At 34.5% G+C, this 21,018-nt stretch overlaps 1 protein-coding gene across 3 annotated transcripts in view; it reads left to right on the plus strand.

The window, feature by feature from the left end:
* Positions 1 to 21,018, plus strand: part of LOC113518181 (insulin-like receptor) — a 115,616-nt gene that overhangs the window by 31,214 nt on the left and 63,384 nt on the right. Inside the window, exon 1 of one of the 3 annotated variants that reach the window (XM_052903104.1) lies at positions 18,096 to 18,117. The exons of the other annotated variants lie outside the window; for them this stretch is intronic. Within the exon in view, the coding sequence (XP_052759064.1) occupies positions 18,111 to 18,117 (7 nt within the window). The 5' untranslated portion in view covers positions 18,096 to 18,110. Of the gene's footprint in view, positions 1 to 18,095; positions 18,118 to 21,018 lie in introns of those variants that run through there. 3 annotated transcript variants of the gene reach the window in all.

The following is a 21,018-nucleotide window of genomic DNA, read 5'->3' on the forward strand; positions in this document are numbered from 1 at the left end:
AAACTTCTGCGCAGTCTTGCTAGGTTCTCTTGTTCTGTGAGTTGACTTGCGCTCTCTTCATAGGCCATCTTCCATGGTAACCACTCGCTCGACGATCCATTGAAGACTGGCAATTCGGTGACTCTTGACGCTGTGGAGGGCAGTATGTTGCGAGCGGCCATCTGCATGGCGATCGCAAACTCATTACAATCGATGCCCACTTTCAGCACCGGTTCTTCCTTCTTCATCGACTGCATCGCTGCTGCTATCGTAGGCATGGCGGCATGTGGGTCAACGTGGCGTGCGTGGTCCCGGTGAAGTGCGTCGCTGCTCGGCTGTGGCGGCGGCGCTCTCGAATCCTCTTCAACGGGTCTCGATGGGACGAACCCCTGACGCTTGCCGGTGACTTCTTCTATCTCTGGTACATGCGGCTCCATCGTGAGTGCTAGCGTGCTTCGATGAACCCAATCCGACGTTCGTTCTCTTCTGACGGTAGCGTCGTCGTCTTCTATTTCCTCGTCGTCCTCTGATTCGGCTTCCAGGGCGGCGACACGTGCGGCGGCCAATTCCACCTCCTTTCGAAGTAGCTCCTCCCGTGCCTTGGCCAGAGCCTTCTTCTTCTGCGAGGCCGTGGTGCGAACCGTGCGTGCCGTGCCGTGCTTCGGTTCCTTCTTCCTTGCTGTCTCCTCTGTCGTTCCTGTGGCTTCGGTAGTCTCCGTGGCTCCTGTGGTCGTCGTATCGCCGGACGTGTTCGTAGTCGATGTGGTGGCGGCGGTAGACGACGTGGCAGCGACAGAAGGCATTCTGACAGCCGCAGACGACGTGGTGGCAGCAACGGACGGCGTGGCAGCGACGGACAGCGTTCCGGCGGCCGTAGTCGACGTGGCGGCGGACGTTGTGGCTTCGGTGACGGCGACTTTTTGTTGCGACGACTTCATGTTTCTCGTAGTCGGCATTTCAGCGATCCGGCTTCAGAATGGTCTTCCTCCAGCGATCCGGCTTCTTGATGTACCAACGGTGTTCCTCCAGCAATCCGGCTTCTCGAAGGACCACGATGTGCGGTGTGGACTGCCGTTCGGTGAGCGTGGACTGTAGGGGCGTTGGTTCAGGCTGGAGTGAAACACAGGGATTACTCTTCTGAAGCCTCCGGTACCGTCTGAAGAGAGTATTTTTCTTCTTGTCCTATTTCTTCTCGAGTGTAGTGCGTCGCTGCCCGGAAGCGAATGCCGCTCGACGAGAGGCGGCCTATCTTTATACCCGCCCGCTCGCACGATAACATTTCCAACTCGCGTTAGCGATCTGTGCGAGCGGGACGGGGCGAGAATGAACGAGACGCGTGTCTCTTCAGATCGGTACTCTATAGCGTTTATTTATTGCAATTTACAATTTCTTAATTCTATTTATTGTTACAATTTCTATTTCTATTCGTAGGTAATAATGACAACACACAAAGAAATACTTTATTTAACTTACACTATCTTAAATCTATGTAAATCTATATAAAATAACAGAATACAAAAACGATTAAACTAGAGACTTAACAACTATCTATAAACATTGCTATATACAATAATGTCGCGAACAATAATTGATCTAAGGATTTTTAAATCCTTAACTCATTTTTTTTTATTTACTCTTTGTACAGACATCGTCCAGTTACAATTTTATTATATTATGAAGATTGGCTAAATAAAATTGGAAAGTGTGAGTCGCTACTGGAACAGAGACAAAAACAGAGCTAATCAATAGAGGCACCTATTGCGTTACTTAGGATCGTTGTTCTACGAGGTCTGTCCGGAAAGTTCGTATAAAAGTGTTCTGGAATGCGAGAAAGAGGAGTGGGGAGGCCAGGTAAGCGCAGGACCCCTTCCTTATGTCCCTAACAATGCTTCAGTTCTGGTCTGACCGCCGTGCGGTGCGAACTGGCTTGTCACGCCATCTGTGAAGTTACCTCTTAACGAAACCCCGTCGGCATGGAGCCCGCTTCCGTTGAAGAGCAGCGCGTCGTAATCAAGTTTCTCTCGAAACTCGGCAAGAATGGCCGTGAAAGCAAAGAGTGGAAGACATCCGGGGAACCACGAACAAAAAAATCAAGAAAATCCCGCTCAAATGTCAAGACAATGTTGATTGTTTTTTTCGATGTTCGGGGGATTGTCCATCAAGAATTCGTCCCTCCAGGCCAGACAGTTGATGGAAAATTCTACGTCGATGTGCTCAGACGCCTCAAAGCTCGTGTGGCACGAGTTCGTCCAGAATTGGCGCGAGAGGGGCGTTGGATTCTTCACCACGACAATGCCCCTGCCCACCTCTCTTGTTGTCCGTGAGTTTTTGAGTAAAAATTCCATTACGGTGACCGAACACCCCCCCCCTATTCGCCGGATTTGGCCCCGTGTGACTTCTTCTTGTTCCCAAAAACCAAATTGGTACTTCGGGGGCGGCATTTGGGGGACATAAATGAGATAAAAAAAGCTACGACGGGGCAGCTGAGAAACCTACAACCAGAGGATTTTCAAGGAGCCTTCTCACAGTGGAAACGGCGTTGGCACAAGTGCATTATGTCACAGGGGGAGTACTTTGAAGGGGATAAAATTGATTTACCTGAATAATTGTAAAATAAAATTTTTAAAAAACTTTTATACGTACTTTCCGGACAAACCTCGTACATACGTAATAATATTTGGTTGCTGCTAATGGCGACTTAATGGTTTTTGTTTTTAGTGTTATCATTTTTAATTATTTTATGTTATGCTGTAATATCTTCCTTATGAAGAGACACTCTGCTAATGGATTGTTAAGTTTGTACATAACATCTTAATAATAACCATATCTACATACAGAGAGAAATTAAACATTTATATCTACACTAATATTATAAAGAGGAAAGATTTGTATTTTTGTGTGTATGTATGTTTGTAATGAATAAACTCAAAAACTACTTTGCCGAATTCAAAAATTCTTTCACCATTAGAAAGCTACATTCACCCTGAGTAACATAGGCTATATTTATTGCTAGAAAAGATTAGGGATCCTTATTAAAACTTTAGTAAAGTAACTCAAGATGTAAAAAATGCTTTAAAATATCTTTCGTCGCGTGCGCTGCGGAAGCTATTGGTGATAGAACAAAAGTATGTTCTACAATATTGAAGAAAATATCAATAATTACAAAAAAAATTGCGATACTATATGTCCAACTATTATCGTTATGTCACAATAACCACTTTTTGAAATGTTGTATAAAATGTCCACGCGTGCGAAGCCGGGACGGGCCGCTAGTATCTTATACGTTCACTCTATAGGTGAAGTGATTAAAATACATCTTAAGCAAGAAATATTTTGAACGAATATTTGTTGTATATGCGTATACTTTCTCGTATTTTTATACTACAAACGAACTTGTCAGTTTACAAATGATGAACGTTTTACTTACAGTAAAATGCAGGAATAAAATTGTGCTTTGATATTTTGTAACGTAACAACCCAAGTCAAAATCCAATCAAATTGTGTTTGAAATATTTGCCAGGGGAAATTGTAATATTAATTTCTTTTTCTTGCTTCGCATTCCGTTGCTAATCAAAGCAACAATAATAGCTTTGATTGATGAGTAGTACATGTGTTCACGAAACTCGATTGTTTGTATTCATGATTCATTTTTTTTTTCAAATAGGTTAATTGCAAATTCTACTTAGTCTCAAAGCGGGCAGTGGAAAACTTTCAAAATTATATGACAATCAAAATATAAAATTTCAATTATTTATTGTATGTATAATAATCTTAAAAAATATGAAAATACATAATTACGAAACACATTATATATTTGTTCGTCAGTTTTTGGTTTATTTTTAGAAACTGTCGGCGATATGTATGTGATAGGCCATATTATTATATTAGAAGAATTTGCATATAAGTACACATTTGTCGTTTTAAAACGATTTGATTTGACTTAAGAAATTACATTTCATGTGTATACGACTTCGTTTTTGTTTTTAATAATAATAGGAATAATAACCTGCCTACGTTATCTCAGGTACCAGTGAGGGATGCTAGGTTAATGAAAGCAGGGGATCTACCATTAAAAGAAATTCCGAATTTTCGGGCTCAATTTCGTGTTTTTGTTCATACCCAAATCGATCCAGTAAATGGATCTTAACGTTTTGTTCCTCATAATTCCTACTATAAAAGACCAAAGGAAGGATATTTTAACTTTTTTAATATTTTTAAACGGTATGTTTAATGCAATTTTAGCATCAAATTTGTGTTTCATTCGGCTCCGAAATTTCGAAAAAGGTTTCATAGTAGGCCCTCAGGTCAGTTGGCCCGTCGCGTCGTAATGCATTCAACAAGAATTAACCATGATGGTTTCTAGGAAGAAGTGCATGAAACAGTGGGGCTCATTATTAACAATCACTTCCCCCTGTTTATACAAATATATGTTCAGATTAAGTATATTCCACCAACGAATAATTTGTAGCCAAGTCTGTTCTGACCCTAAACTATTGCGACAGGGCGAGGGGCGCGGCTCGAACAGCGGGTAGCGTCGCGACTCATTGACTTTATTTTCATCTAAATACAAAATCTAAATAAATATAATGTCAATGTGAACGATAATTCTGTAGTAATATATGTTAAATTTTAAATTTGTTTTTAGCAACGATTTTTGGAGAAATATTTCTTGACTCTGGAAAATGTCTTTTTAAATTTTTTTCATTAAGATAAAAATCGTTATATGAAAGTACAGTTTTCAGATTTGGATTGATTTTAATTTAATGATAAACTTATTATAATGTTTTACATGCGTTCTTTGAGGTCAGTCATTATGGTTCCAATTTTTTTATAATTTTAATGCAATGTATGGTGACATATCTGTGTAGCGCCGACGCATACGTAACCATTCCTTTATTATTATTCAATTTTGGAATAGAACATAATATAAACCTCATTGCTATTAACTATATATTTTGAGAAATGTTTCTTCGAGAAGACACCCTTTCTGCGGATTTCTAGCTGTTTTCTATTTGTTATATGTTTGCCAACTCCCAAGCACGTTCTGCTTACGTAACATTCTGTTAATCATACTTTTTTGCCGCATGTCTTATGTATGAATTATTAGTTCTTAATCATGTTTCTAATCAGTGATTAAAAAATTAGTTATCGGTGTTCTATTTTGCGGCATTCGTTGTTTAAACAGCTCTATCAACCGAACTAGTAACTTTCATAACCCAAAAAATTGTAGATAGTATGTTTTCCAATGTAACAAGACTTTACAATTTACAACAAATTAAAATACGAGTATGTCATAGGATTACAATATATTACAATTTTATATTGTACACATTTAATTAATACTTAATTAATAAAATTAGAAATATATAATTACAAATATACTTAATTATTTTCCCGGAAGGTTTAGAAGTAATATGACATATTTAGTACTATGTAATAAATTATACCTATTGATAAGTAGTTATGCAAATGATTTAACACGGAATAATATATGTTGATTAATTTGATAATATATTATCATAATATTATTATATAATTTATGTATTTTAATAATATATTTTCTTTTATGTTTTATGCGTTATGTTGCAATGATTGTATTGAAACTATTCAAATTCATATGCATTTGATATTTTTATTAACTATGCTGAAAAAAATCCAGACGATTTAAAAAATATAAAATATACATATATTATGTACGCAAATAATTAAAATATTTCATATTTATTTATCACTGAAATATGTCTATGAATATCCCTGATTTATAATAATATATTTTTTAATGATTATAATAGATAGATACTTTTATCTGTTCTCTCCGAAATACTACAGTACTAAACTTAGCAGAAACAAAAACATTACAAGAAAAGATCACACTGAGAAAACAATGGGCGGCCTTGTCGCTAAAAGCGATCTCTTCCAGGCAACCTTTGGATGGAGAAGAGTAATTTTATTTTTATAACAAATTTGGTGAAGGGCACGATAAAATATATTGGTATATTTTTTAATTATTTTTCAAGTATTATTAGAAAAGTTTTGGATTCGTTTAATAATACCGAAGTATACAAGTTTTATTTATGTTGAACTACGTAATAACGTGCATCACAAGTATGGAATGTTCAATTCAAAATATTATGGCCGTACAATCACATCGTCGGTGTGATAATACAATAAAAATGCGTAGGTTGCCCAATTCTGATAGGTGATAAGCACACTTACAAATAATACAAATATTAGATAACAATCGATGGCGCCGCGACACAAACAAACGTTCAAATTGCTTTATTTGCATAACTGCCAAATAATTTTATAAGATTTCAAGATTATGAGAGTTAAAAATGTGGTTAATCTGTAAGTTTTTATTACTTAATCTCTTAGTAATTTTTACTAACTTTACATTTTATATTTATGTGATAAATATAATGAAATATTAATTTTAAGTAGGCACTTTTTAAAAATTGGAAGCCACTGTTTTGAGGCGACTTCCATTGCTTCCACTTATGTATTTACTGAATGAGGTGTTATTTGTTATTTTTTGTAATAACATCCGAGATTAATACCTTTAAATAGAGGTAAAAAGAAAAAAACACGAGACTGTTAATTGTTCATTGTCTGAGATGCATGTTATTTAGGTACGCGTTAAAGGAAATTTTGAGTTTGTTTACTCGACAAACGACTATTTTTTGTTTGACGTGGGCGCACCGATGTCATTATTGCGACTAAATAACAACGATATCGCTTGGTAATGTAAAAATACCCACTGTTTTAATACAAAATGACTGTATTGTCTACAAGATGTGACTGCGATCTTAACCGCGTGACCGGGACATAGGGTTGACCTTAAGTCCTTTGCCGTTCTAAATGCTACATGTATGCCAAAATTCAAATCGTTTGGTTGAGCCATTAAGACCTCATGAGGTGATAAACAAACAAATTCATTTTTGCAATTTATATTCGTAAAAATTCTGAATGTCAACTATTTGTTCATTATAATTTATGATTTTGCTTTACAGCTATTTCATTTGTTACTAATATGGGCTCAACATGAGAGTACACTTACAATTGCAAAAAGAATTACAGTTTATAATTGACTTGTAAAAAGCAAAATACAGGCGAATCAAAAACAACCTTCTTCTTTGGAAGTAGCTTAGATCTGGATAGAATAAGGCCACAATGCCTCTGTGATTCCTACCGAGATTTTCCCTAAAAACTACAACATGAGATTGTTGAAAATGGGCGTAGAAGGGCGCGACTTCCGTAGTTTTGCCATAAGCTACGAAAACCGTTTACGTACACATTTGTTTACTACTATTATAATATTAATACATAGATAATATTTAAAAATCAAACGGCAATTTTTGTTATCGCTTCCGGTCGTAAACAGTATTTCGATGTCGTTTACCGGAAATATGGTTGTGGGGTGCAAGATGGCCACTCAATGTCAATCGCTCCCTCGGGAGATTATCCTTTATTACATGTCCCATTTCTGCAGTAGTGTGTGTGTTGTTTGTTGTTTGAACTTGAATGGTAAGATATGTAAACTCGTGACACAATAGTTTTCGTGATCGCCTTGGGGATGTCTATAGGCCACGGTTACCGCTTTTCATCAGGTGCGTTGTTACTTTGTTTGGTGTGTCCTTGTTTGTTAACAAGTATATCTTAGAACTTGGGTGGTGCATATAGTGCGGTTTTAAATTTTCGGAACGAGTTCTCTGTTCCCTAAGATTTTCTTATTAATCGCGATTATAGCATGGGGTTTTCAAACAGGTTTAAAAAGTTTTTTTTTTTCAGGATGTAGCCATCCTGAAAATAAAAACTTTTTAATCCTGTTTAAAAGTTTGTAATTTTTGTAAAATTTTTGTAATTTATACCCTAAGTTGGCTCTTATGTTCATGTAAATTCATTTATTTACGTTACACGTCCGTCTGGATCACCGACTTACACTGACTTCTCTGTCCCTAGTTTCAATTTAAACGGTCCAGTAGTTACGGAGTAAATTGGTTGTGACACATGGATGGATAGACAGACACGCGAGTGATCTTATAAAAGTTCCGTTTTTTCTTTTTGAGTTACGAAACCCTAAAATATTGAAGGACTATAATTGATTTTGTTGCAAACGATAATAACACCATTTGTCAGTGGCGTCATTGTGTAAATAATATACTGTAGTACAGCTTACCAATTTTATGAATGAAAATTCGTGCCTACTAAAGTTGCGTTCAGATATTCGAAATTTTGATGTGTTATGTTGAGAGTGTTCCGTTACCAGCGCGCGCAACGCGAATAAACTCATAAAACCGGCCATCGGATCAAATAAGTACAAAATTTGAAATAATATTTACTAAGTAGTAAACTTATTATTAGTATTCGTGTTTCTACCGTGAAGCAGTTGTATTTGCATGGCTGTATTTCGGTTTGAAGGGTGGGATATGGCAGTGAATTTACAGGCTACAGAGAAATAACACCTGAGTCCTTAGGAATGGCAACGCATGGGGGGTATCATGGGCGAAACTGTATACTCTGTTATGTCCATGACACTGATCATGTCTCTAGGCGACTGTTACCATTTTCCATCAGATGGGCCGTCAGCGTCTTTGCCATTCTAAGTTGCATTAAAAAAACTTTTAACAAACAAGTAAACTTAAAAAAATATGTTTTCTTTGCTTTTAATTACGGCTACCAATTGTAATTTATTATTTTGCCAACGTGGTTGTTTTTTGATGATTGATAATAGAATGTTAACCCCGCCTGTGCTATTGGTATACGCACCTGCGAATGGTGATAGCCAACGTGACGAATTCATCAGGAATTAACCACAATGGTTTTCAGGAACGTGGAGGCCGACCTGATAGAGTATATAGCTAACAATGTGGCCGTTTAATCTCATTACTAACAATCCCTTTCCCAGACGTTACAGTTGGGAAAATGCGGTGGTATATTATGAAATAGCATTCTTGAGCGTAATTAATGAGATTTTTTTTATAATGGATTATAATGGAATGGTAGATATGATATAATGATAGATGAGAATGAGAAAAACAGGTCAATTAGTCCATCGTGATGAATACACTTGGCATTCAACACGCTGGTTTCCAGGGGGAACCACGGGGAAGTCGACCTGATAGGGTGTATTGTTAGCAATGGAACTGGTAGTCCACATTATCAAGAGATTATTGTAACTTTATATGGTGTAGGACTTTGCTAAAATTAAACACAACACTATATATGATGCATAAATTAAGGTAGGTGAATGTTAGGTCAGTCATAGTTATTATATAAACAAGTATAAAAGGTGATCTTAACAATTATGGGCATTTAACATTATATGGGAGGGATAGATACTTTATTTATTTGTCTATTTTTATTATGGGAATCATTATTTCTCATGTTGTGACACTCCAAGTACATACTATTGCCACTACACTACACATAATCCTGCCATCACTTATTCGCCAGTACGTTTAATAAGCCACGTATTATGCAGAAAACATTTTGAACAAAACTATTATACTAACTTCAGTTTTGCAGCGAGTCTGTGCATATTATTTGCGCCGAGAACTATGATAGAGTCAAACTATTTAATACAGTTGAAAATTATTTAACAATAACTGAAAGAAAATTTAATTTATTTATAAAATCACATTTTTAAGTAATAAACTCTCAACTGTTGCGCTCAGTAAAGCTAGCCGCGTTATGTAGGTACGAGTTTTTATAAGAACTTAGGAACTAAGATAACAAAATGGAAGTTAACGAAAGTAGGTTAAATCATGAATTCACAACGCAAAGTAAACAAAGTTATGAACAAACATTCCATCTATTGAAAACACAAGATAAATATCTATTGTGTTTTTCTTATTTTATTGTTTTTTGTCGAGGACAAGTCAATGCCAAAGCTAAGTAAAAGACTTATGAATAGGTAATAATAATACAGTAGGTATACAATATTCATAACGAGTACCTACTCGAAGCTGGCGCCTACCTAACAAGGGATTTTTAAGAATTTTATTCCGAAAAAATATCGATTTCTATTGTAACATTTTTAATATGGGACCGATACGAGTGTAAATCCTATAAATTGCCAAAATATGTCGGGAATTGACGAAGATATTAAGTGCAATTAAAAAAAAATACATTATCTATATTTTTTCGGTCGTTTAATCAGATGTGCTACCTGCATGTGTGCATCCGTACTATATAATATTTATCTAATATTAGAAATACGAAAGTGTGTTTATTTGTTTGGACTCGGCACTACCAAACGACATGAAATAATCCCGTCTAATCAATATGTTCTAGTATCTGAACGAAATCGCGGGCATAGCTAGTCAAAAAATAGAATTAATTATGAGTATGTTTATTTATTAAATTCTCATTACATAACTAAGGTACATACACGTGGCGGCCATAACAATTAAAGTTGTTCGTTTATAGTTAACCATGGGGTTTTTGGTAGTTTTAGATTTAGAGTTCGGTTTTCAAATGGCAAAAATGAAAGCCTTATGTAATTTCAGCTTATGCGTCAGTTTAGATGATAAAATAAAGTATTCATAAGTAATCCGAGAAAAGATTTCGTTGAAATGAGAGGCCTTTTAAAATAAAACCGGAAATGAAAGCAGAGACTTACCGGAGATCTTAAATTATTTTTTTCATTAAAGACTAAACTTTGCCTACTAAGAAAACAAATAAACCCACGCATGGAATACGATGGCCGCTCTGTGGCCCACGTAAATATATTTCTTTAAAGTAATTAATTATACATATACGAGTACTAGCGACCCGCCCCGGCTTCGCACGGGTGTACACTACATCTCATCACATTAGAAATCTTTAAAATTATCAGTGTTTCTCTCCTATATTATACATATAAACCTTCCTCTTGAATCACTCTATCTATTAAAAAAAAAGCTTCAAAATTCGTTGCGTAATTTTAAAGATTTAAGCATACAAGGGGACGGACAGACAGCAACAGCGACTTTATTTTATATTATGTAGTGATTTACGTAACAACTTCAAACATCTTCGTATATCAGTCAACATTAAATTAAGTTTATTAAAAATTCCAAAACACGGCCTATGAATGTATAAACACTATCTTACTATATCCAAATAAAATATAATGTTTAATAAAAAAAAAATACTTCCTACAATTTTTACGATATCTTGCGTCACTTCATCACGATTTTTTTAGATTGAGTAAAACATAATTACATCTAGGTACATTATTTAACGAATAAAACTGTTTTATTACTACTTTTTTTAATAGCCTCATTTGTGTTTCACTGATGTATTAAGGCCATTACTATTGATAATATATCTTCATTTAATTAGACACAAAAATAATATCACTCTAAATTGCAATAAATTATATGATTTCTGATACTTGTATGGGATAGAATAGATTGTGAAGGTCACTGAGCTAATAAATTACATAGACAGTTAAGCACACACCTAGTAAGAATATACATTTATTAATACCTTATATTAGTTCTTACAAATTTATTATAGGATTGTACGTATTATTATATTAATTATATAATAATTAAGTAGATTAGTTTAAACATGAATGGCACTAGAGATACCAAAATAGACGCTTATAGTACCTTATGCATAATTATTCCTGAATAAGGTGTTATGCTTCTACATTCAGTATTTTCACTCATATTGACCTTATAAACCGCTTGGCTACTTGCTTGCTTGGCGACAGGAACGCAAGCTAACTAAGACAAAAGTATTCCTGTGACTTTTTTATACTACTGCGGTGGCAAACAAATATACGGCCCATCTGATGGTAAGCGGTAGCCATAGCCTATGAACGCCTGCAATACCAGAGATATTACGCGCGCGTTGCCGACCCTGAAGATACCTCTTTACCCCCTTTTGAAGAACCCCATGCTGTAGTCTCCTGGGAAAAGTTCGACAGGTTTTTGTACAGTCTCCCTCTGGTAAAGAAAGTTAATCTACCAATTATTTTGTAATAATCGAAATAGCCGTTGGTCAAATTCATTGCCTCGATAATAATTTGATTTTGCTTCGATAAGATATTACTGTCAATACCTAATAAGCTTTAATATAGATGAAAGTTAAAAGGCATATAAGTATACTTATTATAGATTTACTTGATTGGTTTGTCGTCCTCGGGTCCTATCCGCCTTTTCTTACTTAGGATTTTATTTTGAGTGTTTCTTCTCTTGCATTTATGTACTCTGTATTCATTTATTTCTCACCACAAACAATTAAGGAACTTACTACACATGTTTTTAATCACATTGAAAATGTATCGGTAATTTTAATAAATTGATAGATTGATCTAGATATGGTTCTATATGTAAGTATGTATAGTAAATAATAATAAGTTAATGTAAATATCGAAATAAAAATAGTGTAATAAAATAAATCTCTAGTCTCCGTTGTGTAAAAATTAAGTCAGCCCAAACATATATTTTTTTCAGTAGCCCGTTCATTCAAGAGATTGTAGTGTGTGTTATGTTAGTTACTTGCAGCTTATCTACATTGTATGCAGCGATAAAACGGTTGTGTAGTAAATGTGCGCGCTTACGGCTGCACCGCAATCGGCACCGCATCTGATAGATGGAGCATGACCTACCGCACGCACTCGTCGCGTACGATCCACCGTACTCGCACATACATAACACGTGTCGCGGTGAGAGTGAACTGTGTGCCACTGCTATGTCAACCACGTGTGCCATGTGCCATATGAGACCCACTTGCACTCTTGTAGTCGGGACGTGCGTATTATACGGACCCGTTCAATTATAATTAAGTGAATGCCGCCATTTTTATCGCCCATGTTTTATGGTGCAAAAAATTCTAAAAACTTTTAAGTTTTTATTCTCATCTGCACTTGGGTAGACAGACAGAAAACCACAAAAACATTTGTTAAATAATTTTACGCCTGAAATAGTCTACTAACTGTTCTGTAACCCTACTGGGTTACCAGAGATTTAATATAGAAGTAAGTTACTAAATTTTTTTTTACAACATGGGGCAAACGAGCATCCGGTTCTTCTGATGGTAAGTGACTACCGCCGCCCATGCTCACCCACAACTACTTGCCGATAAGATTCATATTTTTTTTAGTTATTCGTCAAATATATATAATATTATTTCTAAAATTGAAAATTAAGAGTTTACATACAACCGTTTATCCTTATATATTATATTTTAGGAGTGAAATATCCAAAAATTCTTCCTTCGTTAATGTTTATATCATAAAATGTATCAACTGACTGTGTGTTGACGAATCAATAAAGACAAATGATTTATATAAATGATGAATGATAACCAGTATAATTTTATATATAAAACTATTACTAATTTTCAGTTTATATTTATTTTAATTTAATGGTCGCGTACAGTGCGTTTACAATAGAGTTTTCTTCCGCGAACGCTCAAGTTATAGAATGCCTGCCAAGATTTCTCCTAGAGATTACAGATTTTCCCAAAGGGATGTATTAGGATTTCTTCAGGGTTAGGTAACGCATACCCCTAGTGTTACAGGCGTCCACAGGCTACAATGACCGGTTACAATTAGAAGGGCTGTATGCTTGTTTGCAATGCAAAACTACAGTATTTTTTTTATACTACAAACACTTGTTTGTAATGTAAAAAAAGTTTTTGTTTTCACACCTACATACTCGTATATAAAACAGCTATGTAGATTTTATTTTTCTCAGTAACTACCAAGTCTAAGCAACTTTAAGCAATTAATGTGTTGTCGTCAAACAAACGACCGTCTATTTCAAATGGATTACTGATTATCAGTTTAATTGAAACTAAAAAGATTTATACATATATAAAAAGATGTATTTTTTTTAATATTTTTAGTTATGTTAAGTTTTTTGATAAAAAATTTTCGTATTTCATCCCTTTATAACGATTTAATGAATGGAGCCAGATTGTGTATCTATAGTAAACTGAGGGATTAATTATGCTACGAATGTTTATAATTATGTTATCAAAGCGCACAGTGATGCTTCTTCGAAGCTGATAGCGTAACGAGATGACCTTTTCACGGTGTTCGTCTGAGGATTGCGTGGAGGCGACGCGCCGGCGCCCGCGATCACTGGCGCGGAATAGCAGACTAGCTAATTTTCTTTGCTGCTTACTTTATCAATGCTTTGTGCAGTGTTGTTCAACTACCATACCTAAGCACTACAAAAGAATATATTGAATACTACAAATGTTTCTTTAGTACATAACAGGATGATTTATCATAAGATAGTGAAATAATTTATGTTATAGTGTAAAGAATCTCTACTGTGGTTGCTAGCATGATGAATACAGAATAAGAGCGAAGACATACCATCACGTAGGCTTAAACATTGTTTCAATTAAAAGACCAATGCTAGATCTATTACAAACAAATTTATCTACAAATACAGAATACATTACACAGTAAACGAATAGAGGAAGACGAATATATAGTTATAATAACTGTAAAAGAAGGGCATCTTCTATTGATTACTACAAGAAACAATCCTGAACCATCAACTCACATCGTATCGCATTGTATTCGCATTTCGATGCAAATGATTTAGAGGTTACTATCATTTAAAATCGTCGTTGGGTCCCCAACAGCTCACTTTTATTCGTTACCTTCTACCTATTCAGTTTCTATCTTTTCGTTACCTTCGCATAAGATACAGATGATTTGATGTAAATTTTATTATAACGGTAGGTACAATGTTTGCCTAAAGCGCCTACATCTACCATAAACAATATTTACTGCTAATAAGCAAACACGTTTTCTTTAGCTTTATGTGTGTGGTAGTTAGTCATTTTATTCTTTGGAATATCAGGAACTTTACAATACGATCGTAAGACCACTGTTACAATAACAAGTGAGAAATAAAAGTCGGCCGATGTATGCCAAATACCAAATAAATAACCACAGTACAACTGGGACTGTCTCATCGCCCCACGATATACAAGATGTGAGCTCATTATTTATTATTCGCTCGGATCTCGTTGTTATTCCAATGTCGTCTTAAATGCAATTTCAAGGTTCTACTCGCCAGATTCTATCTCGTGAAAGATTAGCGCTGTTTTAAAATAGCGTTGTTTGTGCTCTGATAACTGGTGATAGCGCCCCCGCCTCAGCGTCATCGTCCACTGGCACGGTTGCCGCCGTCGCCGTAGCCACCGCACGCTCCTCCGTCATTGCTGTTTAATTACTACTCATTCAATAAACTTATTGTTGCTAAACAATACTTACTTTATCTGTTCTTTTCGAATTTATTGATACATTATATATGGTTTGTATTACAATTTTCTTATTTATCTCACAACGTTTGTATTTATGATATTTTTTTTCTGGCGTTTATAAGTAACGGATTTTTCGGCCGCTTTCAGGTTCCCAACTTAATTAAAATTCACAAATATATTTAGTTAACATGATAATTATGCTTATAATTACTATATTCTCATTGAACTGCTTTGACAATGGAGGTGGAGATGAAAGTTTTGCAACTTGTAATGATGAATGATAATTTGTATTAATAAAAATTGCATATACTTAAGTCATTCGTATTTGAGCTCATTGTATTAGTGTGCCATATTTTATTAGGCACGAATTTCTTTGCTAACGAAGCTAAATAAGGTACAGTATCAGCAGTCCCAAGGAAACCAGTTCTGAGTTTCAAGTCGGCACATATATTACGGTCAAAAATCATAATAAGTAATAATCATACAGTGTACACTGTAACTTCCTAATGAGTATAAAGAAAAAATAATCCAAAAAGTTGGAAATTGATCTCCAGAAAATAGTAAATGGTACACCGGAACAAGACGTCAGCGGCAAACAAATATTTGATCTGTGGTCACAGTAGCTAACTCGAAAAATTGTGTTGTGTTGATTATTTTTTTTCTTTCATAATAAATTTTTATTACCTACCTAGCTTGTTTATTTAGCAGAATTTCTCGCGGTTTACCTCGTGTCTATTTGATTAAGGCACGAGTAGTTTAATAAAGAAATATTTTGTATTATACTACTTCTAGTAATTAAATTAGTATAGTGATATAATGAAAATTACAATGCATACACACAATACATATAGTACGTGATTTATTGGTCAGTTTTAAACTAATTTCTATGATTTTTCTATAGCATCCCCATTACTAATATACTTCCGCTTTGATTCCATATTAATTTTGTCCTAAATAAAATAATCTTTGTAAAACAAAATCTTAATTATTTTGCGAAACTATCTTCAAAACGTAATACTTAGTTCAGTTAGTTCAGGCACTTAGACCTTCAATTATAACATAACATCACTTAAGGTAACTACGTTTAATTGTTCACAAAACAAACTATATGTATTAGATTGATTGTGGCGATAAGCAGTAGTATAAAATTGGCACAAATTCTAAATTTCGTGACGTAAATTAATGGAGTCCACGAACAACTGTAAGCAAGGTCGTTGCGGTAAATGGAATAGATATCCCGTTAATTACATTGATATCTGTTAATACAAATACAACTACATTTTACTCTACAAATAAAGAAATTTCAGTCGTGAATACATACACACACACACATACATACACAACGGATAAACAACGAGATATTTAGTGAACAAATTAGCTTAAAAATATTTGAATTTAGAATGCGAACTTATGTCTCTCTGTGTAGATTTTCCTTCGCAACTAGTAATTTTTGCTCTGCAAAGACAAACAGCTGCTTAAATAGTTACAAAATTAATATGAGATCAACATGGAGTTGAACCCTATCGTTTACAAAAAGAATTATTAACGTCGACAGTAAATTGATAAAGATATTGTGTACTAATGACTCGACCTGGTTTTTTAAATAAAATACAGCCAATGTTATTTGAAAATATTTATAACCAAATTTTACCTCTTTATAGTATTTATTTAGACATGCACAATAAAAAAAAAAATATAGATGAATTGAGAATCTCCCGCTTTTTGAAGTTCTTTAAAATAATGAAGAATAAGAACAATACTGTGGAATGTAAAATCATTTTGTAAAATCTTAAGTTATTATTTATTTCTAACATATTAGGAAAATCAAACTTTTTAAATATAATTAAAGATTGTGTCACACAAAAAAGTCGACATTAATTGTGACAAAATCAGTTATATTGATTTAAAAACTAAACTATCGAACTGATTTTGAAAATTTTTTGTTGGATCAATCTATAAGTATATCCTTTTATATAAGAAAAGAATTTTCCAAATTGCTAACATATATAAAAAAATACAACCGAATTGCGAACCTCCTTCTTCCATCTTCTTTTTGAAGTAGGTTGTTAAAAATAATTATTTGAATCTCTTCTAAAGTTTTACCTTTTGTATGGTAGATCTTCTGTGGTATAGCGTAGAAGGATTTGTAAGTATGTAAGTTGTCGAAAAGTAAATATTTATATGTAATTGTTTATATTTATAATAAGTTTACTATTTTAAACTTTTTGGAGGAAACAATAAAGAGTATCTATCTCTATTCTAGAAATACAGTTTATTTAAGTAAGAGTCAACTAAATTTCTAGGTCATCAAGATCAGAAATTAGTAAATATTTATATTTGTAAAATAGACTCAACTTCCTCCCGCTGAAAATTACGATATTGGATAACATATGACTAAATAAAACCCAACATTCCTACAAAACAGTTTTCTACATAGACTAGTTTTATCCGCGACATTGTTCGCGTTTCCGGTTTATTTTGATATTCTTGATTAACCGAGATCTTTATCTCGCTTAATCTCTTTATCTAGCTTGTGTTTCTTCATTCCAAAAATTTTGTCCGTGTATAACAAGTTTCATGATGATTGGTTGGGCTATTAACACTCCAATGGCTAACATACAAACTTAATTTTGCACCCTATTAATATAAATGCGGAAGTGTGTAATGATGGATAGATAGATGTTTGTAACTCTTTTACATAAAAAATACTGAATAGAATAGATGAATAGAATTTGGTACACAGGTAGGTTATATCCTAACTTAATATTAGTAGAATATTTTGTATACTCATTCACGCGGGCAAAGTTGCAGGCAATAACTAATATATAATTTCTTTTTAAGGGATGATGATGATCGAATGGCAAGCTCGTCCGCCCTAATGATATAAAGTAGCGGGCCACTAGTAAAGGATGACAGGTGAGAATGAAAAAGCAGGTCAATTAGTCCATTATGACGAATACACCTGGAATTCAGCACGATGGTTTCCAGGGGGGACCACGTGGAGATCGACCTGACAGGATATAATGCTAGCGGTGGGTCTGGTGGTACACATTACTAACAATCCCACCTCTAAACTTAATAATATTATTATGGATTACCAACCAAAATGATTTTAAAATATACTCGTACACGACAAACAATAATTTATCATCCTAGGTGTCTTATAGGATATATGATTCCTGACGTCTATTTTATCAGATCGTGAAATATATACATTATCTATGCTTTCTATTTGTGTTTAGGTGTTGTTTATCTTTCTAATTACAAGATGTACAAGATATAGACGGCCGCGCGGCTCGAGTTTAAATTTATCCCGTTCTATTTTCTATACAACAATGTAAATAGGTCATGGGGTTGTTCGTCACACCCTACGTTTGTAAATTTTAAGACTAATTCGCTATGTTTACGTATTGCACAATATGTGGAAACATGTTTTATTTTACAAAGTGTCAAGGTTATCTAAAAAAAAAATTACGTTATTTAACGAGAAATTATTGTTAACCTATTTCTCTTATATTAGTGTTAGATAAGAGTAGTGATATGCTTTTTTAATATTCTAATATTTTGGTACTCGTCAAAACAGTTGAATTCTGTCTCGAGTTTGAGAACTAGGACAAGTATTCGAGAACTGAGGAAGATAAAGGAGAAACCCATTTCCTACATCAAATTACACCTTGAATAATGTCGTTTGAAGTTATACACCTACGACTTCTTCCACAATTTAAGTCTTTTCCACTAACATTAGCAGCCTGTGCAACCAAAGTTCTCTACGCAAACACTTACGATATATAGTAAATTATGTCGTTTATCATAAAAAGGAAAACTAAAATAATTGATAAAAAAAAAACAAATAATGATAAACAAAAATTATGTTAATAAAAAAATGAATATGTTTATTCATTTTTGGGCACTACATAGTTCTGATGCTCTGCAATTATTTAAGAAAACGTGTACCTGTAATTTCCATATATTGCGCTGGAACATGTGCTTCCGAAATTATTTAACTACTGCCATTGTTATGCAGTTGTGATAACTTCATTACAATTTGTACGTACAAATTCATTTTATACTGTTTTAACTGCAAGAGAAACATTGTTCTCTAAACAAACTATGATGTCTGGCTGCCAAGTTTCTTCTTTTGACCAACCATCTGCTGTGGTTTTCAAGACAACAATCAATTTTTCCCTGGAAATTGCTTCGGTATTACTGCTCAATAAACAAAAATACAATGATTAGTTTATGCTATTTTCCCTATTGCACTTTAATTTTTATTTTTTTACATACGGAAGATAAATACACTACTAGATGTGTAATGGAGAGTCGACCCTCGACTTGGATATAAATTTGTTAAGTATTTGTAGATTGAGCAACGCGGGGTTACATACACAATATATAGACTCGAAAGGCGGTTTTGTTCGACGAATGATAAATGATTTTATTAAACGATTATCCAGAAATTTATAGCATCAGTAAGGAATGGTTAACCCTCCTCTGTTTCTATTAGTTTTGGCAGTCTGTAGCCCAGGATTGCACTTTTAACAATGTGTCCTCATATGTCTCTATTTCTAAGCACTAAATAGATAAAGCGAATCAGTTAAAAGCAATAATATATATATTACATATAGAAATATATGTCTTTTAAGGAAAAGACCCTATGAGCGCTGGTGATCTCTGCCCTGTACATTCAATCTTTTTTCGAATTCTTCGTTGTGAGCAATTTACAATTACAGTTGATGATAGATAATTTTTATTTAATATGAATCTGATTTAGTGTAGAGTAATCAATGCTGGTAACAGACAATGGAGCAATCGATTAAAGAAAAAACAAAAAAATGTAAAACTCTTTTCAGTTCATATTTATTATACACAGTTTTAGATAATTGGGATCGTAATGGCTTGATACAAATAGCGTTATTACAGTATTTTATTTTCAACCTGTTTGACTTGTATGAAATATTCTTTTTTATGGTGATACATGTACTATATCGGTGACTCGAATGGAGAGATCATATCAACAAGAAACGGAACGAAATCGACTTTCGATTTAAGAACTTGCTCTGGCTTCTTGGAAATGTGGTTCCCAGCAATGTTACTCTAATGTTGAGCGCCTGCAGAGACTGTACAATCATCACAGGAGCTCCTTTTACGCGATTTAATGAAATCAATTAATAAACTGCTACGATCTTTGTAATAATAATGAGGTGTATCAGAACTCGACAAATCGCCTTTCGGTACATACTTGTACTGCTCTCATTATTAAATATTGCTGCTTATCCAATTACAAAGGGCAGGTGTATTGTTTTAGCTATTTAGTATAGGGCAATGGTCTTTATAAACGTCAATAAAGCTAAAACTTACGATTATTTTTGTTTCAGTCTTATGAATGATGGCAAATTGTGAAGCGGAAAAGAGAAACAATACTACGCAAGTTTTATTGTTCTTCTGCCTGCTATTTGAAACACGATTATAGATAGATTTATTGATCTTTTTGAAATCATAAATGACGATAGGTGAATGACTGATCGTATAACGGTGGTTCGTGAGGCCTGAGGGATGACAGTGATTTCGGCGCGAGCGACTGCGCGCCATCAGCTGCGTTGGCCTGCCGTTGACTATAGACGGGCTAACAACCTTTGCCGATGCTCTCCACTTGTGAAGGTAGCGCGGTCGACGACCGCTCGTCATTTTCGCTTGTTCCAATTAGTGCGGCTACTGCTAGGTACACAAGTACTTATTTATAGCTGCCCCCGATATGAGCCTCACTCGCCCGCATTGCGTACGCACAATTATTAGCAATGCGATTGCTAAAATTGCCCC

Source organism: Galleria mellonella, unplaced genomic scaffold (genome assembly GCF_026898425.1).
Source record: "Galleria mellonella isolate WM207_F2 unplaced genomic scaffold, CSIRO_AGI_GalMel_v1 utg132, whole genome shotgun sequence".
NCBI classification, from domain to species: Eukaryota; Metazoa; Arthropoda; class Insecta; order Lepidoptera; family Pyralidae; genus Galleria; species Galleria mellonella.